The sequence below is a fragment of the Telmatherina bonti genome, assembly GCF_933228915.1.
Source record: "Telmatherina bonti genome assembly, chromosome: 18".
NCBI lineage: Eukaryota > Metazoa > Chordata > Actinopteri > Atheriniformes > Telmatherinidae > Telmatherina > Telmatherina bonti.
Window position 1 is genome coordinate 8,947,352 of NC_136616.1, and position 26,499 is coordinate 8,973,850.

The following is a 26,499-nucleotide window of genomic DNA, read 5'->3' on the forward strand; positions in this document are numbered from 1 at the left end:
GCACAACAGCTGTTGATTTTGTCTCTTAAAAGCTGATGATACAGTGAACTGTTTTTTAACCATTAAATCTGGTATGGGGTATGATGGCGGTATTGCGGTCCTCTCGCGGGATTTGACGGTATATGTAATTTATAAATAATCAAAATAAAGAACAATATGCTAATATCCAGGCGAGCCTTGAATCCACAGAGCTCCCTGGGTAAAGAAAATCTGTTGACATGGCGACCAGACCATCACCGCCTGATATGCTGAACTGACAACATAAAACAAACAAACTCAATCTCTATTTGAAATATGAACTTTATTTCACCCATACAAAATAAAAAGAATGTTTAAAAGTTTACAATACAGTGTGAACTGTTTGCAACCATTTCATGAGACCGACACATAAATGGGAGCCCCTTCTTTGATGTCTTTTTTTTCCTTTTAAAACAATTTAAAAGAGGGGGACGAAACGATGAAGGGAGCATAACTTGGAGTGGGTGGACCCCGGTAGAAAATGAAAGGACAAGGAGGAGAAAGACCTTTTAAAAACAAAGTTAAGGTCCCAAGAGTTGCAGTACATCTTAAGGAGAGTTCAGGGGGATTTAACGTTCACATAAAATAATATACAAGCTCCAACTGTCAGCGCGACTGAAACCAAAAACCAAAATGTGGATCCTTTACCTGCTGATGTGGTTGTTGTTGTAGAGGTTTACAGTTGATTTGATAAAATTGCTAATTAAAAATAGAAGCTAATTGGAAAGCAAAACACATGGCTTCCTCGCCTACAGTAAAAGTACACCTGCTTTTTTTTGTTCCAGCCCGTTAACTAGGACCGACCAGCGAGACGCGACAAAAAACGGGGAAGCAGAGCTCTCATCTTCAGGAGCGAGGGTAACGGGTTAATAAAACACTTCAGCGGTGACGAGGATGACCTCCCTCTCCCCCCAAAATATCCCTTCCAAGCAGTCGACCCTGAACTCATCGGTCAGGTGTGGTTGTGTGGGAGAATCGAAGGCTTTGGCCACCACTTGTGGATTATGTCCAGCCAACCTGAGGGTCTGAGGAACTGATATGTTCATGTTATATCTTCTAAGAGAAATGAGGAAAAAAGAAAAGTGCCAAAAAGATTTAAAGAAAAGAAAATAAAGCTGCTGCGACTACAAAAACCACATCTATCCCGTCTGCAGGGGTCCATGGCAACAACAGTGAAGACTGACTGCCATGTTTGCTCGTCAAAAATCCAACAACGGACTTGTTAAAAAACATCCTCAATAGACTTTTCTCTACAATGAAATAAAAACTTTTCCAAGAAAAAAAAGGAAAATTAAAACACATAATATACAACTTTTGTCTCTATTCGCTGGCTGCAGTGAAGAGTTTGTCCCTCCACTGGTCACGGCAGCATCAACTTCAGCATCTGAAATGAAGTTGAAAGATTCTCCGTGTGTGTGCGTGTCTGTGTGTGTGTGTGAGAGAGAGACAGGTGGAGGGGTGGAGGGAGAGCTAAGAGTCATAGTCTTCGTCGTCGTCGTCATCGTCCTCGTGTTTATGTGGCGCGGGAGCTGGGGGGGGTGGCGTGTGGCTCATCATGGAGGGATGAGGAGCGAAGGCTACGCTGGCCTGGGGCTGTGCTGGAGCCAGGCTGCCCATCGACACCATGTTGCCCATGTGCAGGTACTGTGGGGGGGCGCTGGAGCTGAAAGAGGAAAAAGTCTGTGAGCTGGATGATACAATCTTAGTACTACCTTTTACCTTTACTACAGAATGTAATAAAATACATGTTTAATGAGTTTATCCTGACAGATACTGGAAAGGAAAGCGTCCTATGAGCATGTACATGCTTCTACTTTATGTCAAGAATATGTTAAATGTTTAATATGTTATATGTTACCAATATTTTACAAAATTTAGATCTGGGGGTTGGGAAGGGCTCTGATTGGACAGAGGGCGGACATGACGTACGTATGCCGGATATAAATAAACTCCACTTCCTGCTTCCCGTCTCCCGGGTACAATGTGGAAAACCACATAAGGACCGTTTACATTTTGACAATATTTTTGAAGCACCAGCTCGACACGAGCCTGATGCTTCACTTTGTTCAGCAGCTGAGGAACAGAAGGAAGATAAAGTACGGGAGGCAGTGTACGGATGACGTCATCGACGGGAATAAACTTAGTTCAGAATGAATGTTTACATGATGGAGGAATACATCAGTTCACATTAAAATTGACAAACCAGCCACTTACTTTGGAATTAAGTTCACTTCCAGATTGTCTTTCTTGTTCTGAATAACATGTTTACATGGTCATTTTTCATCTGTTTAAAGTGGACTGAACTTTTATTCAGTATTAAAGCTAAATGCGACCGGTGTGGATGGATGTTGTCCCAGTCCATCATTCAGCTTCCATGTCAACACCTCGGTTCTGTTCTTTTCCAGTCACTCTGCTGTAGATCTGCCGCTGCGTTTGGGATCATTGTCCTGGTTTACGAGCCAAGCTTTAGCTGTACGACTCTAGAATAGCGCTTGACTCTAGAATACTCTGGTAGCAGAGCAGTTCAGTCTGCTCAAATACTGCAAGGTGTCTGTAGAACAAGCCCGGATCATCATCCCTCCACCACCATGCTGGATCACTTTGCTTTACCAAGTAAATGGTAACTTCTATCTTTTTGTACGAAGCAGAAGGTTAAACATGCATTCTCTGAAGCAAGCCCCTTTATGTGGATCAATAATCAGATCAATAGACTATTTAGAAATAAACACAATAAACTCATTGCTACTGTTTATGATGTAAGAGGATGATGAGTGTTCAACTGTCTGGGTGCAGGAATTGGTTTATATGGAAATACTTTTGCGAGACACACTGAATATTAACATTTAATAGGGTTGGGACTCAATTAAAGAAAATGATCAAATTATGTAAAGGCTTTGTAATTAATTATTCTCGATTGATTACTTTTTAATCAGATAATAAAATTTGCCCAATAAGCAACTTTTTTCCCATTTGAATGGATTTTAAGGACTGATTAAATAAACAATAGAAAAACAAATGAATGTTGTAAAGTCAAACTACTGATGACTGGAAAAACACATTTAATTTAAAACAATAGAATAAGAAAACTTCCTAAACAGACCCAAAGTTAAAGTATCATTTTAAATACTTCAACAAACAGCTCCAGATATTCTCTAATTAAGAGAACAAGTTACTGTATTTTTAACTTTATAAATGTTTTCATCAATAGACATTAATATCTGACAGTAAATCAGGAATAACTAACCAGCGTTAACTTCAGTCTGGTGGGGGAGGGAGAGAGCAGCTGCTGGGGAACAGAAAACTACACGTTCTTTTAACATTACTCACCACGAGTCCCTGATAGCATCAGAAACAGATGCTACACGTGTTGATGCTCCTTTTGTCTTAAATAAACTCACTGAAGGGTCAGAAACGTCACTAAATATAGCGGCAATGTGGCCAAGTTAGTCGCAGAGGTACCATGTGCATCAGTGTAGTCGGTGTTCCAGGCAAACGTTGACGTTTTTAAACACATTAATATTTCTGTAATTAATTAATTGTAATAAACCCATTAAAGTCCCAACCATTAGAAAAAATCTAGTTTTAATAAATGAACATGTAATAGTAAAAGTGTGCATGCCTAATGAGATGTAGAGGAAAAGTTTTTAAACATTTGTTTTGTCTTTTGTCTCATGTCCTAAGGAATAATCAGGGGTTCGATCAGATTTCCACACATTGTTTTGGTTAAATGAATAATGATACATTACTGACATTGTGTGTCTGTGATTGTTTTAACCTCATTTTAAGACCTGGAAAGTGTTGACAAAATGTACTTCTTACATGTGAACATTAGAAAAGAAAGAGGATGTACTTTCATTTCCTCCCTCCTGCATTTCAGAGCTGTGAATGTGGGACACTAAAAAGCCTTTCTCCAGTGCTGCCAGTGAAGGAAGAGCGCCATCTAGGGGCTGTTTGTCGTAAGGTACTAATAACTTCTCTAAAGGAACAACGCAGCTTTCCTGTTCAGAGCTTCCAGCAGCCACGTTAACCTGTCTTCATTTGCTTTTAAAGTAAGCATATTTTTATGTTTATAAACATATTTTTATGTTTTACATTCTCAACTCTGCATCACCTGTGGAACTTGGATGCAGACTGCTGATTTGTGCTTGACTGAGAGCCGTCCTCTTCATCCCCATCTGTCTCGCTGTCTTCAGAGTCGTCCTTGTACCAACCAAGCAGAAGGAAACAGTCAGCCGCCTCTCACCTCAAATAAAACCCACACAAAACGTTTCTCTGGAAATCCTCTCCCACCTCTTGCTCCGACTCTGTTCCCGATAACTTCTTGTCCTTTCCTTTGGAACCAGCACCACCGTTCTTCCGACCAGAACCTGGTTTTCGACCCCTGGAAGAAGAAAAACAAGATGGGATGTAGAAACAGATGAGAGCAGTCTCTGTTTTCAACAAGCTGCTTTTCCACTGAGGATCTTTGTAAACCATAAATCCTGGGGGTGGGAAATCGAATAATAAAGAAAAAAATCAAATATCTGGATTTTTTTCCCACATTTTTAAAATGTCTTTTTTTTGTTAAAAAATCTATTTGTTGTTTAAAAAATTGATTTTTTAATTAAAAAAAAAAAAAAAATCTATTTTTTGGTGTAATTTTTATAGTTTTTATTGATCTTTTTTTAACTCTATACCCCAACAGTCACATTTCTGTAACTTAGAAACAAATTAAATTATTCAATAGGATGTATTAAAGTGGTTCCAGCATGGCCAGAATATGCGGTGAAAACCATTTAGCCGGTTATTTTCTCCCTAAAGCTAGCACACAACATTAAAGCGAATCGTTTTAAACTGAACCAGCCACACGACTTCTTACGCATTTATATTTGTTTCAATTTGCTGCCAACGTTTTAAATTGGCTACAGCGCCAGAGCTCATTTTGAGTCAATACCGAGGTTCTTTCTCTACAATTCATCAATAATTAGTTCTCACTCAGTGGTTGAAAAAGAAAAAACAATAAAGTGCCCAAAAGACTCGTTTTCTGCTCATTTTTTGCTATAAAGCCAAAAACTCCCTGCTTCCTGCTGATGAAGTTCCTGCATACCTGCGTGGGACTTTGTCTCCTCCCCCCTCCGTGTGGTTCTCTTCCCCATCTCCCTGCATGTCTGGCACGGTCGCCACCAGGTCTTTCAGGAAGTCAAACTGTTGCTCCAGCTCGATGCATTGCTTTCTGCAAACACATGCACACTTTTCAAACACTGCTGGCCTTACCAGCTAACGAAGCAGACAAGCTGAAACGACAGCTTATTGGTTACCACCGTGGAAAGAAGAGTCTCATACGTCTACAATGCAGAGACTTTTGGGACTGATCTCCCATGTGTCGCGTTTCTGTTCACAGCAGTAAAGCAGTGGTCATTGTCTTCTTCATCTTTGTTTCATTAGGAAATGATGAACCGAGTCGTGTTCTCGGCTGCAGCAGCACTTCTCATGATCAGCACAAAAAAAGGAAAAGATTCTCATTCTGTCTTGTGTCTCAAAGAAAAAACATGCCACAGAGAACAATGGACATTGTAGGAACATATCCAGGTGGTTTTGGCTGACAGGTTAGACTTTCAGCAGCCGGATGAATGGGATGTGGAACAAAACAGGTGAGGCGGTGCATGTTGACTCTGTTATTGGCTGCTCACGCAAATGTCCAGGAATTTAAATAAAATGGTACCGATCTGGATGACAGCCCAGTGTGCAGATAACAACATCACTTTGCTTAACAAGATCCTGCATGTTTACAATAGCTTTTATATCTTAATTGCACATCTAGACCTGTTTTTCCTGTCATAATGCTCAGAATGGGTTCATTTATCAGAAATGAATCCATGCAGGTGACAAGATAATTTATTTGACTTAAGAAAATAACATAAAAAACATACATTTTCAGATATGGTTGCCTCTGACAGTTTGAAGACTTGCAGATCTTTGTCCAGTGTTTTTATAAAAAAGATGGATGCATGCACATTTAATGATCAGCAGTTTTTAATTTTCTGAAAGATGAATAAAATATCCAAATAGAAGGCAAACAAGAAGCCTCCTTTACCGATATCCTCAAACAAATCTTTTTTCACTTGTTTTAAAGTTGCACTTCAGAAAGTTTTTTTTTTTTTTTTTGTTATTTTACAAAAACCCTTTGTGTCCCAAGGAGTGAGTGTGAACGGTTGTTTGTCTTTCTGTGTTGGTTCTGTGAAGAACTGGCGACCTGTCCAGGTGTACCCTGCCTCATGTCCAATGATTTGTGGGACCCTTAATCAGACTAAGCGGTTCAGGAAATGAATGAATGAAAAACTCTTCGTGAGATTCAAAAACATGCTCATAGATCGCAGAATTGTTTGTGTCTTTTCTCTTAGGTTGGGGATTGGCAGTCTCTTGGAAGTTGATTCCCAGGCTGTGTGCAAACAGACACAAACCAACAAGGAAAACGTCAGAAGCAAAATGACAAAATGATAAATTAAAACAAAGAATAAAAAATAGTGTGCCATGAGGCCAGATGTTAGGAGTTTAAAGTGTTTATCACACGGTGAGCTTATAATAATATAAAAATGGATCTGTGTGCAAAAATGCCAATAATTCCTTGTGAACCAGGACAGCAGCCTGCAGTCTGGTGGTAAGTGGTACACGGTTCATTACACAGCCTGCTGTACCTTCTACAGTTTAAAAAAACAAGTTTCCTCCTGCTGTGGCATCATTTTAGGATTCACCTACAGAGTAAGTGGTGCATCTGATGAGATTCACCAGGTGTGCCAGAAATAACCGTGTTTTCTTAATGAAACTAATCTAAATAAAAAAAACACCACATTCAGCAGGTGGATGTGGGAGTCAAAGGTATGTTGACATTTATTTGCTTAATAAATGCCAGAGTGGCTGAGGTGGTGTCTGTGAAGTCTGCTTGCGCTAGTGGTGTTAGATAGACCAGTAAGAGAATTATTGAATCATCTTGAATGAATGATTGAAAAAAAGTTTTAATTTTCCATTCAGAATAATTATAACTTTAGGATAGGATCTGCAATATCTGCCTATTTATCTTAAAACAACAAAATGCTTTGTACTTTACCAAAAGTTGTTTAAAATCTGGTCAAAGCCTTAATATGATTTTGTTGGATTTTAATTAACAGCAGAAGGAAAAAAAAACCCACAAAAGTCAATTCTGTTTTATTTTTTGCTTCTCTCTAGTGTTTTTTTTTTTTTTTAACACAACTTCCTCATGAAAAACCTGTAAGTGTAGATGTAAATAGCAGCTGTAATTCTCCAACATCATGGACAAAGCCTCTTTGACATCAAATGTACATTCTCAACAAATTTATTAAATTTGTTTGGTTATTGTTATCATATGTGTCTGAACATTCGGTAATCAGTGCTGTGGATGTGTGCAATTAGAGAAACAACTGATAAACATAAAAACAACCACAATTTTGGATGAGTACTGAGCCTATTTCATTATCCTCATACAAGTAAAAAAAACCAGCAATTTCAGCACAGCTCAATAAACATAAACACTTACAGATGAGATGTTGTCATCGTCTTTGCGTTCCTCGATTGGGTAACTTGACAAGCTTTTGTGAGCAGAGACTCCAAAAACAGCTCAAGGGCTCTTGCTGAAGTCTAGGTAAAAGAAATTAAAAATGCAGCAAGTGGAAGCACACAATACAAGTAAAACAAATGCACTTACTGGAAATGCTGGTTTGTAAAGCTGACATTCAGCTTGCTTGAGTTCAACATGACAATCATTATAATACACATGACTGATGCATATCATTGTGCAGAATTAACACTTTCTTTTAAAGCGTGCAAAACCACAGCTTGCATAAAAGCCATGTGAAACTAGAGCCTGATGTTTTATACCTACAATTATCATGAGTAAAACATTTATCTTTTAATATGAAACAATGAAATGCACTTACTGGAAATGCTGGTTTGTAAAGCTGACATTCAGCTTGCTTGAGTTCAACATGACAATCATTATAATACACATAACTGATGCATATCATTGTGCAGAATTAACACTTTCTTTTAAAGCGTGCAAAACCACAGCTTGCATAAAAGCCATGTGAAACTAGAGCCTGATGTTTTATACCTACAATTATCATGAGTAAAACATTTATCTTTTAATATGAAACAATGAAATGCACTTACTGGAAATGCTGGTTTGTAAAGCTGACATTCAGCTTGCTTGAGTTCAACATGACAATCATTATAATACACATGACTGATGCATATCATTGTACAGAATTAACACTTTCTTTTAAAGCGTGCAAAACCACAGCTTGCAAAAAAGCCATGTGAAACTAGAGCCTGATGTTTTATACCTACAATTATCATGAGTATAACATTTATCTTTTAATAAGAAACAATGAAAAAGTTTCACGATAATGATAAAAACCCGTTAAGCTTTTATAGAAGTGACTTTTGCTAATAAGGATACAAATAATAACGGGAACTGCTGCAGCCACTTTGCCTATTTCTTCATCTGTCTGCATAATCTTCTTAATCCTTGCCTGGAACGAGAAAAAGTCTCATTTTAGATATTTGTTGGAGCAGACACTCAGGTGTTTCATTTCAATCGGATCCAAGAAGAAATGCACCCACATACCACACAACACTGTTCAAAGTACTGGGAAACATACATAACACACACACACACACACACACACACACACACACACACACACACACACTTATATAGCAATCTGTATGACTGTAAAGTGCTATAAGTCTACGGACAGCTTAGTGTACAACAGTGGGAGACGTAAAGACAACAAGATGTGTACCTTTCAGTTTAGTTTAGCTTCATCTGCTAAAAACAACGATGTGCTTGCTAACATATATAGCACCGCTAATATCGGATTAGGAAAAACAAAACGCAAAATACATTAGAAATGTGGATCCGTGAAACCGATATCTTTTCATTGAGGCGGTTTTTTATAAAATACAATCGTCTCATTGTTGGCTTGGGTTCTGTCTAGGCAACAAAAGATGCCACAAGGCTAACTGAGGCTAGCGGTGGCTAGCTGCAACCGCTAGCTTTCCGTAGTACAGTCAGCTAATGCCAGCTAGATTTAACGCCGGTTCAAGAAAAAGTTTTCACTTACCGGAGGAAATCTGGCATTGTATTTCTTCTTTTTGCTCGGCATGACTGATAACCTGGATCAATAAACTAAAAAAAAAAACAGAAAACCAATTCTGGATTATAATTCTATATCATATATAAATCACCTCCGACGCACATAGACCAGACAGTGTTAGCTCCCAGGCTAACTCGTTAGCCAGTCGTCTACGTTACTCGTTCCGGGTTGCCGTGGAAAACAGGTCAGATCACTTTGGTTCCGCATGATCACAAAGAACCCCGTTCACGTTCCGGGAAATTAATGGCAAAGCAATGCAAAAAAAAAAAAAAAAAAAGAAATTATTAACTTTAAATGTGTTTTTGCGGAATTTTTAAATTTATTATTATGTCAAATTTTCTAACTAGAAACTGGATTTTGGGTATCATGCAGTGTTTTTTAATGGTTCACTGCTTTATTAAATATGAATTATGTATTGAGGTAGCTGTTGTTACAAATGAATAAAATTATTGAAAAATTGAAATCATCATATAATCATATAATTTTTTACGAAGTGAACTGGCTGTTAAACATCAGACGTGAATTAAGTTAAATATCAGAAGTGGATTAAGTTAAACATCAGATGTGGATTAAGTTAAATATCAGAAGTGGGTTAAATTAAACATTAGACGTGGATTAAGTTAAACATCAGAAATGGACTAAATTAAACATCAGATGTAGATTAAGTCAAACATTGGACGTGGATTAAGTTAAACATCAGACGTGGATTAAATTAAACATCAGACGTGGATTAAGATAAACATCAGACGTGGGTTAAATTAAACATCAGACGTGGATTAAATTATACATCAGACATGGATTAAGATAAACATCAGACGTGGATTAAGTTGAACATCAGACTTGGATTAAGATAAACATCAGACGTGGATTAAACTAAATATCAGACGTGGATTAAGTTAAACATCAGACGTGGATTAAGATAAACATCAGACGTTGATTAAATTTAACATCAGATGTGGATTAAATTAAACATCAGATGTGGATTAAATTAAACATCAGACGTGGATTAAATTAAACATCAGATGGGGATTAAATTTAACATCAGACGTGGATTAAGTTAAACATCAGATGTGGATTAAGTTAAACATCAGACGTGGATTAAGATAAACATCAGACGTGGATTAAGTTAAACAACAGACGTGGATTAAGATAAACATCAGACGTGGATTAAGTTAAACATCAGACGTGGATTAAGTTAAACATCAGACGTGGATTAAGATAAACATCAGACGTGGATTAATAATATTTTGGTTTTTGATTCCGGAACGTTAATCAGGAACACACTGCGCATGTCCGGAAGAGTTAATGGCTGCATAGCAAACTTCGTCAGGTACATCGATTTTGGTTTCACTTTTACGTTCAGTTTGGGATTATTTTTGTTCTTGGTGGATAAAAATGGAGAGGGGAGGGAGTATGCACGTTATAACATGATCTGATCTGTGTAAAACAGTCGTGAGTAAATACGGAGTATTTCTGGGATGTAGCACAGAGAGCTAACTGGGGACAACGCTAACTGCGTAGCTAGTCGGTTAGCTGCTACAGCAGGACAGGTGTACTCAGGTTTTACTCGGGTTTATTTGCTTATTCCGGTCCAAAGATGCGCCAACCGTAAATTACATACAGTCGAAATGTATATTAATACATTTCTGTAAAGAGATGACTTGCTGTGGGAAGAAGTTTAAGGTAGGAAAATAAATAGCTAATGTAGCCAGCTAGCTAGAAGCTAACAATAACAGAAGCTGTCTGAATTTATGGAATAATTTAACTTTTGTTTCCTTTCACCTGCTTTTTTCCCCTTTCACCTGCTTCATTTCAACAGGGAAAGCACTGAGGTTTAGTTTGCAAGTCTTAGTGTCACATAGACGGTAGTATGGAGGAAGAGGAGGCCCCTGGAGATGGAGAGACGGAGGCTAGTTTCAGCGCAGAGACCTACGCGGCTGAGGCCATGGCAGCAGACATGGACCCCTGGATCGTCTTCGACGCCAGACGAACACCCAGATCTGAGTTTGATGGCTGGTTGGAAAGTAACAGACCCTCGCAAGTAAACAGATTTGGTGATGAGGAGGGTGGCAGGAGCCCCGTGGGATGGATCGCCGTGCTGGGGCCCAACCACTGCCCCAGCGGAGGGGATGTTGTGGCTCTCCAGGACAGCTGGGAGAAACTCTTGGGCAGCTGCCGGCCTGTCACCTTCCAAACAGTGAAGGAGCTGGCCCTGAACCACGGAGTCCTGACAGGCAAATGGCTCATGCACTTGGACTCTGGTTTCAAGTTGGACCATGCTTGGGAGTGTGTTGCCAGAGCAGCTCTAGAGGGCAGGATCTCCCTTGTTAAAGTAAGTCCCTTCAATCCCAAGGCAGAAGGCAAGCAGGTCATATGTGCCTACAACCAGAACTTCACCGATGAGGTTGAGGTTATAAAGCTGGACTCCATCATTCGTGCCACAGGAGTGAAATGCCCCCTCTCGTACAAGCCAGATGTTTACACATACCTGGGAATCTACCGAAACAATCGCTGGAAGCTTTGTCCCACTATTTATGAGAGCAAATTTGACCTGGAGTGTGTGCCTCGGCGTTCCCACATCATCAATAAAGTCACCAACCTCGAAGTGACATAAACTACTCTTGAGCAGACCACCGTTATGTCAAGAGGCCTTCAGCATCGGATCTAAAGTTCTTCCACTTTTACACAAAATATTCTGATTTAAACCTTTTGAACGTGTTTTGAGTTCAATAAGACTATCTGAAATTCTTTCTCTTGTTTTTGCAGTTTATTCATATGAAAAATTATAGACTAACACTTGCCTGACCAGCAGGAGGGCCCCAAATCCTTGATAATGTGTGCATATTCTGGAGAGAACTACTTTATCAAATATATGGCTTTTCTGTTAAGCTACTTTGCTTGTTTTGTACTGAACTATGATTACAGCCTCCAAATAAAATCATTCTTTTCAACACCGCTTTTACACATTGGTTTTTATTGCCAAAAAACAGTGTTTTTGATTCTTATATGGTTATAGGCACATTTACCATATTTATCCATTCACATATGCTATAAAAACACACATTTCAGTACAGAGTATTATATGTGAACTAAATTGGAAACAGATAAACTGCGGCTATTGTAAAGTATGTATACTTGACGTTATTTACATGTAGACCTTCATCTGGCTTTTAAAGTAACAACCAACCTTCAGAGAATGTTCATGTCAGGACTAATGCAAAAGGATACTTGATACAGACAAGACTGGGTTTGCATAGTTCCCTCTAAATCTGATAACCATGTAAAGAAATGCCAGCCCCCTGCCCCCCCACCCTTATTTACAATAAAAGCAAACCAAATCTGAACACTTTGTTTACGGCAGCTACTGAAGTTGTTCAAACAACCGTAGAAAAACATGCTTGACCTGTTCAATGAATAACAGCTTTAACTGATGCCAAGTGTTGACAGAACAACACCTGGTGGCGAATCACCGTCCACCATGTTTGCACTGAGGCTAAATGGAGGTTTAATAAACTAAATGAAAGCTAATCATGTTAAGTTCACTGGTTACTTGTTTGGCAGGAGTTTTTCGATGTTTTCCACACTGAAAAGATTTTAGTCTCTTCATATCTATCCTCTTTTTCTTTGTTTGATCTGTGTTTAAAAAGGTGTTTCTGCCCTGAAAGCTAGACGGGACACAGATACACAGGGTCTTTGTTAAAAACCAAAAAAACCCTGAACCCTGTGGACAACTTTTAAGTGGGGTGTCCAGACACAAACCCGGGTTGGCTTGCACTGTGAACGATTGACAGAAGGCGGTCATCTTCCTGCATCAGTTCGTCGATCTCATCCAAATAGGGGGCCTGGTTGTTGGAAAGTTCGATCATGCCCTCGTTCTGGAGCAGGCTGACAATGCTGTTGGGGTAATTCATCCAGGTGCTTCCTGGGTTACTGGCACGGTCAGAGGTGCTTTGGGGTGCAGTACTGGAAGTGCTCATGTTGCTGGGGTTCAGAAGGTCCTCAAAGTCTTCCATGTTTAGGCTGTCCAGAGTGGCTGGACCCGGCATTTCGGGGAGGCTGGAGAAAGACGGGAGGTCCTCGTCCACGAATTGGGGATCCATCCGGAACTGGGAGCCCTGCAGGGGGAAGGAGCTGCTGATCTGTGATGATGCTGCGCTTCCCTGAACCACCACCGGCTCCTGAGCCGTGCTCATGGAAATGTTGGGGAAGAATTCCTGAAGGTCTGCTGGGTTGACGGTTGTGTATTCCTGGTGGGTGGCAGAGGTGGTGGTGGTGGAGGAGGGTGGAGCCGATGCTTGGCTGACGGTAAAGGTGGCCACCGGGTTGGCTTTGGGCTGAGGGCCCAGCTTCAGGCTCTCCATGATTTTCCATGTTTGGCTTGAAGTGGCAGCAGAGACGGAGGACGGCGTCTCGAGCTTTGGCTGGGCTGAGAACAAGTGGCCTGGCTGGTTGAACGAGAAGGGGTTCTGGGGTTTCGACCCACCGGCAGCAGGGGGCGCTTGGGTTGCTTTGAACAAAAACACAAAATGTTTTCAGACTTATTTCCCAGAGTTATTCTTCTGAGAGAATACAAATGTATAATCCTTTATTATTAAGATGACTTCATTCCCATGTTTTAAAAATAATATTTAATAAATTATGTTATTATAATAATCAAATTACTTAATATTTTGTTTGTCTTTATTTTCTTATTCAGCTTTTCTTACCCTCAACCACTGAAACAGTATTTTTAAACTAAAAGAAACTACTGAAGTCAAACAAACAACTGACATCCAAATGACTTGGATTTTAAGGCATCCTTCATTCTGTTATTTTTCTCCATCAAATCCATTCACTGTTAGGTTATTGTTTAGTTTTTTTATTACCAATTATTTAAAAATGCTCACTTTTAACAAACTGCTTTAGCTCTGTGCCTATCTCGTAGGTCTCTGATGGAAAACTGCGTATTCATAATGAAATGAGTATCTGCAACCACAAAGTATGTCTGGAGTCATAGTGAAAAAATGTGAATAAATATCAGAGTATGTGTTACTGGTGAATAATAAATCAAGGTGACAAACAGTAAAAATGTAAAACGCTTCAGGCTTGCCTAGAAAACAAAATAAAAAAAACATTCATATCAATCCAAACCTCCATGAAACCGCAGAACAATGTGAACATCAGCTCTGATAAGGAAAGCTCAGTTCAGTTCAGGAGGTTTTAGTAGTTTACGGCCATTTTAACCATCTGTTTTTTAACATCCCCAACTGGGATATCAGAGAAAACCTGCAGATGTTTAACTCACGGGATGCCAAAGACGTCTTCTGAGATTTGTGTATGTGGAAAGCAGATTTGGCAGGGCGTGCATCAAAATACTCCCCCGAGCGCACACCTAGTGTGCACCCAATATGTGAATGCACTCCGAGTGCGCATCCTGAAGACGCCCCAACACGCACACACAGCCACATTCTGCAGTCCCAAATACGAGCCCAAATGCTCCAAAGCGCACGAGGCTGTCTGCTACAACAAGGCCTGACAGGCAGTAGCGTAACGGTGACTTCACAAACACACTCACCTGCTGGGAAGTCAACTGGCTGAGGCTTCGCTGTGGCCGTCCTCCTGGCTGGGTTCAGGTGTCGTCTGTCTTGAGGAATGGACACTGAAATAAAAAAAAAAAAAGTTATTTTAGAGCACAACCTCAGCAAAGAAGGGAAGAAGAAGTTTCGAGATGACGACGGACAAAAAGCTTAACGCACCGCTGGACAGCATGGGCCCCAGCTTCAAGCTCTGGAACATGTCTCCCGTGCGCTTCCTCTTCTCGCTCAGCAGGTATTCATCTGCAGGGACAGAAGAGAGTTGTCATAAAACAAAAGCTTTAAAGTTTGTGGAAAGAAGGGAAGGTGACGTGGGGGGGCTGCCTCTTACCTCGCTCATACGGCAAGTACTGGAAGTCCACTGGCTCGCTGACCTCGCGATCAGAGGGCCGCCGGAGCTGCATCTTCACCCTAACGGGCTCGCTGAGGTTGGTGTCCCGGTACGGCGGAGTCCGGAAAACAATCGCCACCTGCCTGTGGACGTCAGCCTGCGAGAAGGTGCCCTTCCCCTCCCAGGAATCCTGGAAAAAGCGAACCTCGATGTCCTCTGCAAGAAAATCCAACATGTTAGGCAGATATTTAAGCTGAAGATGGCTTCTTTCATCCGTGTTCTTCTCTCTGGTTTTTATGCAAAAGCAGGAACAGTTTGCAAACGCTTTGATGACTGCTGTAAAACCGGCAGCTTGGAAGTTTCCTGGAAAACCTCTGTTTTCACACTGCTGCAATGAGCATCTCAGCCCCATATGCTGAGATCCATCCATCCATCCATCCATGTGTATGTCTTATATATATATATCTATCTATATATATCTATATAGATAGATATATATATTTGTATATGTATCGTAAAACATTTCTGGCAGTAAGGGGTTAATAACTCGGTGGCAATGTGTCTTTGTGTTTCCTGCAAACACATATTTTCATAATATGTTGTTATAAAGCACACAGGTTTGGTCAGATTTGTGCACATTTTGCTTCCTGTTATGTCCTGTTCAGCACCTATTTCTGGTTTAAACTGACGCTGAAAGGAAGGAAATGGATGATGAAAGTGGTGTTGTAATAAAAGAGGTCATATGTGAGTAAAAAAGAGACAGAAATGCACAGAGCTTGTCTGAAATTTGAGGTGACTGCTTCATGTAGACATGAGAGTTATGTTTCTATTTGCAGACCCCGAGCGATGGAGGGTGTCAACAGTTTTCACTGTTTCCGCTGCAGACATATCAGAAGCTTCACATCTGCTGAGTCGCTTCTGAGCTCTATTTATAATATGAAAGTGCAAACTCAGAGCTGAGCAGCGCGATTAAGGTGTAGTTACCTTTTTGCACTTTGTCGCAAAGCAAGAAGATTTCGTCCCCTCCTCTGCAGCTCCCAGTGTTACGGTTGATTCTGCAGATCTTTAACTCGGCTGTGTTTGGAGCTCCTGAATGACAGAAAAAAATATTAACAAACATCACCAAATACTTATTTGTAAATAATCAATGAAGATCCACTTGAGAAGGATTACTGTTGGTGAATAAAAGTTAAAGTTAAAGTGAAAAAAGGGATGTGGTTATCATAAAGAGTTCCTAGAAAATGTCGTTTGTTAAGAGGAAAAAAACTGGGTCACGCTGTGGAAACTTCCAAAAAACGTAGTAGTTTAGAGAAGATGAACTCATTTTGCTTTTATTTACATCCATCATAGGATGTTTTTAATTCCAAATTGTTGCAGTTTTGCACCCAAACCAAAACTATTTAAACCTGAAGCCAAATCTTTGTGTCTTTATTTCCTTACAAAGGAGATAAATATTGTATACGGACACCTTCATGAGGTAAATCATGACATAAAGCATCTGTTTGTTGCCATAAATAAATACAACAGAAAGAAAGTGAATCTTGATGCATTCTACATCAGTCCTGCACATACAGCAAAGCCACAAATCCACCCTGAATTACACTGCAGCTGCCACTCCAAGGGAAATTAATCAAGTAGGTGCTTCTAGTTTTTCATTGTAGGCGATGCTGCAGATACATTAATATCATTAATACAATCCTTATAACTTGTAAGATTTAATGCACTGGAGCCCACGCACCATCAGTTAGCTATAAATCTCTGTAAAGAGGATGCTGTACGGAGAGTTCACATGAAACTTGGTTCGAGTAGGTTCAGACCTGAACGTTTTCTGACGTGACAAATGGCAAAAGGATGCTCAAATCTGGTCTTTCAAAAGTACTGCAGCGAGTTTTACTCCTTAGTAAATAACCTCATGTAACTCCAATAGATACACTGTGTCAAATGGGCATTTCTGAGACCTCGCCAGAACTTTCTGTACTTAAACATCTCTAATTTGCTTTCCTGCACTTTATCCTGAATGTGTTTTTTGTCCAATTGTTATGTATGTCACACTGATATTTACACATCTTAACAAATCTCCCTCTTCAAGTTTACATGTTAATAAAAGTTAAGCTACACCGAGCGCCACTTAAACAGTTATATAAACTATCCTCACAGCGAGGTTAGAAATTCAGCCATCTTTTAAAGTCTCATTTCAGGTTTGTGTCTTTTTTAAACCGTATTCTGTTGATCTTCTAATTAAAGAGGCTGAGTTTTATTTCCGCTCATTATTCCAGCTGTTCAGAACCTCCACCTGCTGACTACACCATGCAGCTGGTTTTAGTCGTTCCAGCCAAGCTGAGGAAAACACTTTCCTTACAAACTGCCTCCTAATTCACCAGACGATCAGACCAGAAGGGAGTCGATGAACAGGTTCGACCAGCCGGGGCCAGAAGCAGAACAGGGAAACTTCACACATGGCTTGGTGTCACTAACTTCACTCGTCAGCCTCTAAACCAAGTCTATTCACCATATCCAGGGTTTCATTTTCCACTCACGGTTGTCATAGATGGGCTGAGACACGACGGGCTCCAGAGGAAACAGGTCCCCCGTGGGCAGGGTGATCGAGGCCTGGAAGCAAAGCCGCACTGAATTCAGATCAAACTCTTCCTCCCACACTTTAGGCTCAGGAACTGTGGTCAAAACAGAGAAAGGAAAGGGTGGGGAGTTGCGACCCAGAAGCACATCCTGTCAATTTGTGGCCAGTTTTTGAATATTTGTGTACTTAAGAGTCATTTATGAGCCTTTTTTATTCACATCAAGGTTCAATCAAACTTCTTTTTCATGTCCAAACACTGAAGGAAATAAAAGGTTTTCTCCTTTAAATCACACATTTGCATTTTCTCTCTTATCAGTCAAACATGCTTTAAACCTTTCAATGCAACTTTTATTTAAATACAGTATTTTACCTCTACAGACATATACCATGATACTTTTTTTGTTTATTAGACATATTTATCATGATTTATTTTTAAGTATTCTATCAAATATTTATAAAATAATATATAATCATCACTATATTATGTTAATCTGGTATCAGATATAGCTGTATCATTTTCTTTTCCTATTTATTGCAAAGACAAACTTTTGTAATTACATTATGTACAATTATATCAGATATCTATTTATTCTAGTGAGTGGAAGCGTATTGCATGCCTCACTAACATCCTCTCAAGTGGTTTATTTACAAAAATACTATCTTCATTCATGAATGTGTGAGAAAAAAAGCTTGTAAATAGGTGTCCACCTCTACGGCCACGAGGCATGAAAGGGTTAATAAAACCGTAGAAACTCATAAAGAACAAGAACCAAAACCTGAAGCACAACCGAGCAGAAGTAGAAGCTCGGCCTGGAGATACTCACTGTTGAAGGGGTTGTTATTGGTCTGCAGCCGACAAGTGATGGCCTCGTTCACATCCTTCTTCTTCACACACTGTATGCCCAGGTTCTGAAAACTGACAGCAAACGCCCGTTTAGGAAGAGTTTCTTTCTTTTAGCCGTGTTTTTCTTCCTGCTCTGCTTCAACTCTGGATACCTCTGCTCCCATATCAAGGGACTTGTAAAAATAAAAAGCTCTGTCACTGTGGGTTTCAGACCACATCCACGGTCACAGCAGAGTTGTGGATGAGCTGACAGTCAGCAGGAAGGCTTTAGAAAGATGGCTGTAAAAGCTCCAAACTGTCCAGTTTTATTTCTGAAAATAAAAAACAATCTAAATCCTGTTATCTCCAACAGACCACGAAATAATCAGATGTCTAAAGATTCTGTCGAGCAACAAGACCCGCAGTCATCAAACGTTTGTCCAGAAGAAAAACAAATGAGTAACGAAGCTGGGAGAGTTTACTCGCCATGCGTCACCACATCGCCGCTTGGCTCTGGTACACCACGTCCATTTGGATTTCATCATTTAGAGATAAAGGCCGACGTGCTTCCCTTCAGACAGAATGACCCGTTCTATCATTTGAAATGTTTTTACTGTCGTCTGTGAACATTTTACGTGTTTTTTTTCTTTTCTGTTTGGGGGGGTTGTAAGCAGAAATGCTTCCTGACACTTTTAATCAGGCTGCAAAGCCTGAAGAGGGAAGCGCAACTGCTTCTGTTAATGGTTTACTTATTTCTGCAAACAAGAAGAAGCAGGCTGTCAGAGCCTGCTTCTTCTGGGAACCGGGTCAGTCCAGCCCGGTTTCTGCTGCGAACCGGGTCGGTCCAGCCCGGTTTCTGCTGAGAACCGGGTCGGTCCAGCCCGGTTTCTGCTGCGAACCGGGTCGGTCCAGCCCGATCCAGCCCGGTTTCTGCTGAGAACCGGGTCGGTCCAGGTCGGTCCAGCCCGGTTTCTGCTGCGAACCGGGTCGGTCCAGGTCGGTCCAGCCCGGTTTCTGCTGCGAACCGGGTCGGTCCAGCCCGGTCCAGCCCGGTTTCTGCTGAGAACCGGGTCGGTCCAGGTCGGTCCAGCCCAGTTTCTGCTGCGAACCGGGTCGGTCCAGCCCGGTCCAGTCCGGTTTCTGCTGCGAACCGGGTCGGTCCAGCCCGGTCCAGCCCGGTTTCTGCTGAGAACCGGTCGGTCCAGCCCGGTTTCTGCTGCGAACCGGGTCGGTCCAGTCCGGCGACAGCCTCGCTCCACCAGGACGCTCCGGCTCGGATGGCACAGTGGGCCGTGGTAAACTCTGATCTCTGTTGCGTTGCCACAGCAACCACGCCCTCGTGTATCTGATAGACGGGGAATAACTTTTAGTTATTAGTAAAAGTTAGTCAAACTAATCGTTTAGTTGAAGTATTTCTGCTGCGTGGAGCGAATGGTGAAGTGAAACAGCTGAACTCTCTCGTGGTTTTCAGTTGCAAGAGGCCGGCTCGGGTCTGAGTTGTTCCTGTTTGCAACCCTTCCGCCCGGCGGGGTCCCAGTCTTACAACCTGAAGGATGGGGCTTGACGCGCTGCAAACCACCGGTTTGTCAGAGAATAATCACTTCCTGTGTGGCTCGCCAATAAGAACGAAGTGGGAACAGTTCTATGCTGACAGAAACGGTCTGTTTTTGTTCTTTAAAGCCACTTGCTTAGCAGGAAGAACACACACTGCTGCCGTTTTCCTCTTAATTCTGTCTCGCCTTCTTCATAATCCGAGGAAGGCGTCATGATGCAGTTACATTAAGCTGACACACCTCTCACTATCTGCCGGATTCCCTGCCTGCCAGGGCGAGGCATGGTTCCCTGTGGAAATGCAACAGATCAGGCTTTACCGAGCCAAACTGCACCGTCCTGAACCGGACCTTTCTCCTAAACAAGCTGCAACAGAACTAGACTTTTGTTTCAAGCACAGACCAGATCTTCTACCTCATAGTTTGATCATGCAGCAGTAAAGTGTGTTTTTCTTGTTGGTCAGTAGATCTTTGCATGCCAGTGCCTTTCTGGTTGGTGAGAAGAAACATGCAAGATGCATGCATGGTTTTATCAGCAGTCCCATCATGAGCATTTTGTCTCCAAGCTTCTGCTGCATCAGATGTTTGTAAACCACAAAAATCCCAAAGAATAAAGTAGTGATATTTCCAGCTCAAGAAACTCACCTGTGTATTCGTCTCTCCTGCAGGTCTGCTTCGTAGTAGCCATGTTTGCAGTCTTTCCCAACCAGTTCGTGGGGATGAGGCTTGTACGGCGCGTTCTTCGTCACCAGAGAGATGCGAACCCGCAGAGGGCCGCTGTAGTTGTGCACCTGTCAGAGAGCATGCGACGGTTAAATATGGTTCAGCTCCATAAAGCTGGTTGACATCAACTTTCATTTATCTGGGATTCCTTACAAATGCTTTATGTTGAAATGTCTTCATCTCATGTTATTTTCTGCTAATGGATGTAAAATTTTCCATCAATGCTTCAAATCTTTGCATTTCAGATGTTCCACCAGATTCTCTAGTAAAAATCTCCAGATCCCCAAGTCAACACCAAGTCCTGCTTCACACTCCGTTCTGCCGAACCAAAGTACTGATCCCCCCCCCTCTCAAGCTCAGGTCCTCTTGAGGGTCCTATGCAGTATCTCAGCTGTTCCTAGGACTGATCTCTTCTGGACAGAGATGTCTGATGTTTCACCGGGTATCTGTTGAAGCCACTTCTCCATGTGGGGGACACGGCCCCCAGTGCTCCCATCACTATTGGCACTACTGTTGCTTTCACCCTCCAGGCCTTCTCCAGTTCTTCCTTGAGGTCTTGGTACTTCTCCAGGTCTTCCTTGAGGCCTTGGTACTTCTCCAGGTCTTCCTTGAGGTCTTGGTACTTCTCCATGCATAGTCTGCACCTGGGATCCTGCCTGGTACGGTAGATCTGGGATCCTGCCTGGTACGGTAGATCTGGGATCCTGCCTGGTACGGTAGATCTGGGATCCTGCCTGGTATGGTAGATCTGGGATCCTGCCTGGTATGGTAGATCTGGGATCCTGCCTGGTATGGTAGATCTGGGATCCTGCCTGGTCTGGTAGATCTGGGATCCTGCCTGGTATGGTAGATCTGGGATCCTGCCTGGTACGGTAGATCTGGGATCCTGCCTGGTATGGTAGATCTGGGATCCTGCCTGGTATGGTAGATCTGGGATCCTGCCTGGTCTGGTAGATCTGGGATCCTGCCTGGTAAGGTAGATCTGGGATCCTGCCTGGTATGGTAGCTCTGGGATCCTGCCTGGTATGGTAGATCTGGGATCCTGCCTGGTATGGTAGATCTGGGATCCTGCCTGGTGTGGTAGATCTGGGATCCTGCCTGGTGTGATAGATCTGGGATCCTGCCTGGTGTGGTAGATCTGGGATCCTGCCTGGTATGGTAGATCTGGGATCCTGCCTGGTATGGTAGATCTGGGATCCTGCCTGGTATGATAGATCTGGGATCCTGCCTGGTCTGGTAGATCTGGGATCCTGCCTGGTATGGTAGATCTGGGATCCTGCCTGGTATGATAGATCTGGGATCCTGCCTGGTATGATAGATCTGGGATCCTGCCTGGTATGGTAGATCTGGGATCCTGCCTGGTCTGGTAGATCTGGACCTTGATGGCTCTGGTGCTCAGGGCCTTCTCCTGTGCTGCCATGATTAGTGCCTCTGTGCTGTCCTTCAGTCCAGCCCTCTCCAGACACTGAAAGGACTTGTTTACATCGGACACTTCGGTGATCTGCCGGTGGTACATCCCATGCAGGGGCTTTTCCTTCCACCCCCTTCATGTAGTGTACCATGGGATGTATATATACACATATATACATACATAACGCATTCTGGACGTCCAGAAAGATTAACACATTAAAAAACGTGACACATTTAATCTCTGAACCTTTGTCAGAGCACAATTTTATGGTACATCGATGCAACTGATTCATTACTTTTGCTACTAACTGAGCTGCACTGGCGCTGGATTTAGATGTTTCAGACCCTTCAGTGAGTCTACTTCAAGACAAATTCAGCATCAACAAGTCCTTTTCTGCTGGTATGGAGGACTTTGGGTGAGTAACAGTAAAAGAACCCCCCCCCCACCACAACCGTACTACTGTAATCATGTGTCACAGTTTAGCTTGACATATGCAAAACAGTTATTGCTGTTTTCCCTTTTTTTCTTCTTCCTACATGTACTGCACACTTCTCCACACCTCCATTTGTCATCCTGTGCATCTAAACATCATCAAAGTGTGCAGAGTGGGAGTTTTCAGGTTTTATAGACAATGACTGTTGTTAGAAAATGTAGAAATAAATAAAGCTGTTTCCGACTAACCTTGATGGCTGGATAGGTTTTAGTGGTGTCATTGCTCTTCTCTCCAGGGATGCTGCCAGCCGAGCGGCCCTCACACTTGTACCTAAACCTCATGCCCCTCTGCTTCGGCTGCTCGATGATCTCTATGTAGGGGTTCTGTGTTTGGACTGACGTTCAGATGGAAGAAAGAAAGTGGCGAGAGACTCAGAGTCAAACACTGCTTTACTTCTGTGTAGTCTGTCAAAACAGGCCTTGCTTAGCCATGAATCAGGGTTGCAACAGGGTGCACAAATGTTTACATAACTACTACTTCTTACCTGGGTTGAGTGGGGTCAGGCCCCATCCATACACACCTGCAGAGAAAGAAACAAGGAAACTCATTTCAGCTCCTCATCAGGCGGTGGTTTACTATCTACACAGATGTCAATAAAAAAACAGCTCCAGCACATATTTGTGAATCAGAAAGAGTTTTTCATTTGTTCTGTGGTCAGGGTGGAAATCTACTACTCCACAGACCGCCTCCGAAACTCCGGAGAGGGAGAAGTGGAGTGAAATGCAGGCAGGGTGTAATACTGGTGTCAGATTACCAGCTTTGTTACTAGAAGCATTTATCTGAGAGAGGGAAAAAAGCAAGCAGAACTCTAGTTTCAGGTGCCTGCAAACACCAGGATGGTAATGACACAAGATAAGGTGGTCAAAGCTCCACCCTCTCAGTTCGAAAGGATGGGTCGCATGCTTCCCAAGCTCCAACATGTCTGCCTGAAAGCCTCACACTGAACCAAGACTCGGGGCGGCTTGCATCTCTACTGATGAAGGACTGAAACTCCTGCACTGCAGCACAGAAGTCAATGAAAACTTAGATAATAAATGGGTTATAAATGAAAACTTAGATAATAAATGGGTTATAAATGAAAACTTAGTTAATAAATGGGTTATAAATGAAAACTTAGATAATAAATAGGTTATAAATGAAAACCTAGTTAATAAACGGGTTATAAATGAAAACTTAGATAATAAATAGGTTATAAATGAGAACTTAGTTAATAAACGGGTTATAAATGAAAACTTAGATAATAAACGGGTTATAAATGAAAACTTAGTTAATAAACGGGTTATAAATGAAAACTTAGATAATAAATGGGTTATAAATGAAAACTTAGTTAATAAATGGGTTATAAATGAAAACTTAGATAATAAATAGGTTATAAATGAAAACTTAGTTAATAAACGGGTTATAAATGAAAACTTAGTTAATAAACGGGTTATAAATGAAAACTTAGTTAATAAATGGGTTATAAATGAAAACTTAGTTATTAAATGGGTTATAAATGAAAACTTAGATAATAAATTGGTTATAAATGAAAACTTAGTTATTAAATGGGTTATAAATGAAAACTTAGTTAATAAATGGGTTATAAATGACCGTTCTTAACTGAGCTCCATCCTTTGTGGCAGATTGGGTTCACATGATGTGAAAGTGAAAGTTTATAGCTACCAAAGCATGTTCTGATGTGAAAACACAGCTGGAGCTCCTGGTTCTGCAGCAGACCACTTCCAGTCAGGTCTTTATCTCATATGTTACTGACAGGGTTGCTATTCTCTTCCCACCATCACTCAGGACACATTTCTGCCAACCACTTGAATCTAGTGTGAACTGTGAAAGCTGCTTTTGATGTGTTGAGGACCCAGGCTAAACATGTGGTGTAATAATAAAATATGTCGCGGTTTCCAGATCTTTATACCAACTCTCCCTGAAGATGTCCTGCATTCAGACTTCTTCCCTCCCACAGCTGTGTGTTCAGGCTAATGGGTATGATTTTAATCATTTCCGTCTCCTAGAAGCTATGTGGGTGGTTGTAGCAGCAAAGACCAAGTAGAAGAGATTTTTACCCTGTAGGGGTTTAAAATGTAAGCCGAATGATGGGAATGTGTGTAACATGGCGGCTCTGCTCGTTGCAATGCGATTCTTAACGAGGATTTACTCAAACAGAGCAATAAAAGTGAAACTGTTCGACTTGTAGACGAAGTTTGGCGTTGAATCCAGCAGGACTGATCAGATAGGCCTCCTGGCACGCGCAGCGTCACGGCTCGGTACGCGCGTGCCAGGTGAGTTTGCAACTCATGGAGGAATAAATCAAAAGCAGACGTGGTTTCCCGTTTCCCTCGGATATTACTCTCCAGCATCCTTGTTGGGGACATAAAGTTAAAGTTAATATTCGGTTTGGCTCCAACCCGGGTACAGACTCCTCCTGTTGGCGCAAAGCGCAGCGATAGCGGGGCTTTCCCTCTGCGCAAAAACAACTCCCTGTTCACTTTCATCTCCAGTCACGTATCCGACTCAAATCAACTCCATCCACTTACCATCCATGGCTGTGTCCGTGTCTGAGAAGCCTGTCTTCCCCTGGAGGCTTGCGTGTTTTTATCCGTGTAAAAGACGCGGCAGGAACGACAATGTGGACTCGGAAAACTTCTTGACAGAGAGTTTCTCTCGCGTCCTTCGCTCCACCTACAGCTGCTGTAAAGTTCCTCTCTCACACGCACACACACACACACACACACACACACACACACACACACACACACACACACACACACACACACATGCTCTCAGGCTTTCCGGTAAGGACAATAATTGTGTAGAGAACAACATTCTGCAACTTTTTGTTTGTTTTCCTTCTGAAGTTAACATGGCGTCTTTATTTCCAGCTGGATCTGAGTACAAACAAACCCTGCTCTGTCTTTGCTCTTTATGCAAATATATCTTCACATTTCTATTCATTAATGCAATATCAAAATGTTGAATAAATAACTACACTTTAAAGAAATAATTTGTAACAAAGTCATTAAGAAAAGCGCGAAAGTGTCTCCATTTTTTAAAAACTGGATTATGCAATTTTTTCTGTTTGTTCCCACAATGAATAATATCACATCACATCTTTAACAGTTTAATTTAAGGAAATAATATATTTCTAAATTCACCACAACAGTTTGCCACAGAAGTAAAACCCAAAACACAAGTTGTAGTAACCCTGGCCAGAAGCGTAGCTAAAGGGGGGGCTGGGGTGGCCCTGCCCCCTCTGAAATCAACCAGGTGATTGACAGGACATGGGAAGATGAGGACAAAATTGTCTTTTCAGACATGTGTGCTGCCCTGCGATGGACTGGCGAGCTGTCCAGGGTGTACCCTGCCTTTCGCCCAAAGACTGCTGGGATAGGCTCCAGCTTCCCCGCACCCCTTCATCGGACTCAGCGGTTAGGATGATGAATGAATGAATGACATGTATTCTCACTGCATCAGTCAGATGTAAATTTTAACGTTGTTTCCTGATTATATATCCTTTAAAAATATTGTTGTTGTGTATTTAGATGAAAGTTATATTCCTGCTGTTGAAGCTGTGTGGTGTGTGGTGTATCAGCGGAGTAATTTTGAACATTGTTGATCTGACTCGTTCAGTAAAGAAGCAGTTTGAACTTTATTTTGAGTCTGTGCTTCTTAAAAATGTTATGTAAGGGAATAAACATGACAATTGTTATCTTGTCTCATATTTCAAGAAGAGATTTTGTTGCTGTGCAGGTACAACTACCAACCCAAGGCTAGCATGAAGCCATGTTGCAATGAAAAGAAAATGCCAATTAAAATGTGGAGAAACAATGGTATATTTATTTTTCAGTGAATGTAT

General features: G+C 41.5%; 3 protein-coding genes across 6 annotated transcripts; 1 reads left to right on the plus strand and 2 right to left on the minus strand.

Annotated features, from left to right (window-relative positions):
• Window positions 1-288: 288 nt before the first annotated feature.
• drap1 (DR1-associated protein 1 (negative cofactor 2 alpha)) lies at window positions 289-11,202 on the minus strand. Of its 3 annotated transcripts, none has more exons than XM_079258212.1 (8): window positions 11,104-11,202; window positions 9,138-9,202; window positions 8,471-8,543; window positions 7,550-7,643; window positions 5,105-5,230; window positions 4,309-4,399; window positions 4,130-4,218; window positions 289-1,681 (listed from the first exon to the last, which is right to left on the minus strand). In XM_079258212.1, the coding sequence occupies exons 2-8, from the start codon at window positions 9,177-9,179 to the stop codon at window positions 1,489-1,491; spliced, it is 708 nt and encodes a 235-aa protein (XP_079114338.1). In that variant the 5' UTR covers window positions 9,180-9,202; window positions 11,104-11,202; the 3' UTR covers window positions 289-1,488. The 3 variants fall into 3 exon arrangements, with proteins under 3 accessions (XP_079114338.1, XP_079114339.1, XP_079114337.1); XM_079258213.1 differs by having other exon boundaries at window positions 11,100-11,190; XM_079258211.1 differs by lacking the exon at window positions 11,104-11,202 and adding an exon at window positions 10,953-11,086.
• cUnh11orf68 (chromosome Un C11orf68 homolog) lies at window positions 10,466-12,432 on the plus strand. Of its 2 annotated transcripts, none has more exons than XM_079258209.1 (2): window positions 10,466-10,500; window positions 10,990-12,432. In XM_079258209.1, the coding sequence occupies exon 2, from the start codon at window positions 11,041-11,043 to the stop codon at window positions 11,782-11,784; it is 744 nt and encodes a 247-aa protein (XP_079114335.1). In that variant the 5' UTR covers window positions 10,466-10,500; window positions 10,990-11,040; the 3' UTR covers window positions 11,785-12,432. The 2 variants fall into 2 exon arrangements, with proteins under 2 accessions (XP_079114335.1, XP_079114336.1); XM_079258210.1 differs by lacking the exon at window positions 10,466-10,500 and adding an exon at window positions 10,512-10,853.
• An 89-nt stretch (window positions 12,433-12,521) lies between these two features.
• On the minus strand, window positions 12,522-25,319 carry rela (v-rel avian reticuloendotheliosis viral oncogene homolog A). Its single transcript, XM_079257549.1, has 11 exons — window positions 25,181-25,319; window positions 23,137-23,172; window positions 22,841-22,986; window positions 20,671-20,816; window positions 18,477-18,568; window positions 17,612-17,746; window positions 16,059-16,163; window positions 15,075-15,290; window positions 14,906-14,986; window positions 14,725-14,808; window positions 12,522-13,677 (listed from the first exon to the last, which is right to left on the minus strand). The coding sequence occupies exons 1-11, from the start codon at window positions 25,185-25,187 to the stop codon at window positions 12,905-12,907; spliced, it is 1,821 nt and encodes a 606-aa protein (XP_079113675.1). The 5' UTR covers window positions 25,188-25,319; the 3' UTR covers window positions 12,522-12,904.
• Between the last annotated feature and the right edge of the window lie 1,180 nt (window positions 25,320-26,499).

Excerpts from the sequence above, each read along its gene's own strand:
- drap1 (XM_079258212.1), bottom strand. The coding sequence starts at position 9,179 with ATGCCGAGCAAAAAGAAGAAATACAATGCCAGATTTCCTCCG. Across the intron at positions 4,400-5,104 it reads GGAGACAAAGTCCCACGCAG|GGGTCGAAAACCAGGTTCTG; the intron begins GTATGCAGGAAC and ends TTCTTCTTCCAG. Across the intron at positions 4,219-4,308 it reads GAACAGAGTCGGAGCAAGAG|GACGACTCTGAAGACAGCGA; the intron begins GTGGGAGAGGAT and ends GGTTGGTACAAG.
- cUnh11orf68 (XM_079258209.1), top strand. The coding sequence starts at position 11,041 with ATGGAGGAAGAGGAGGCCCCTGGAGATGGAGAGACGGAGGCTAGTTTC.
- rela (XM_079257549.1), bottom strand. Across the intron at positions 20,817-22,840 it reads AAACCTATCCAGCCATCAAG|GTGCACAACTACAGCGGCCC; the intron begins GTTAGTCGGAAA and ends GCTCTCTGACAG. Across the intron at positions 13,678-14,724 it reads GCCAGTTGACTTCCCAGCAG|CAACCCAAGCGCCCCCTGCT; the intron begins GTGAGTGTGTTT and ends TTTTGTTCAAAG.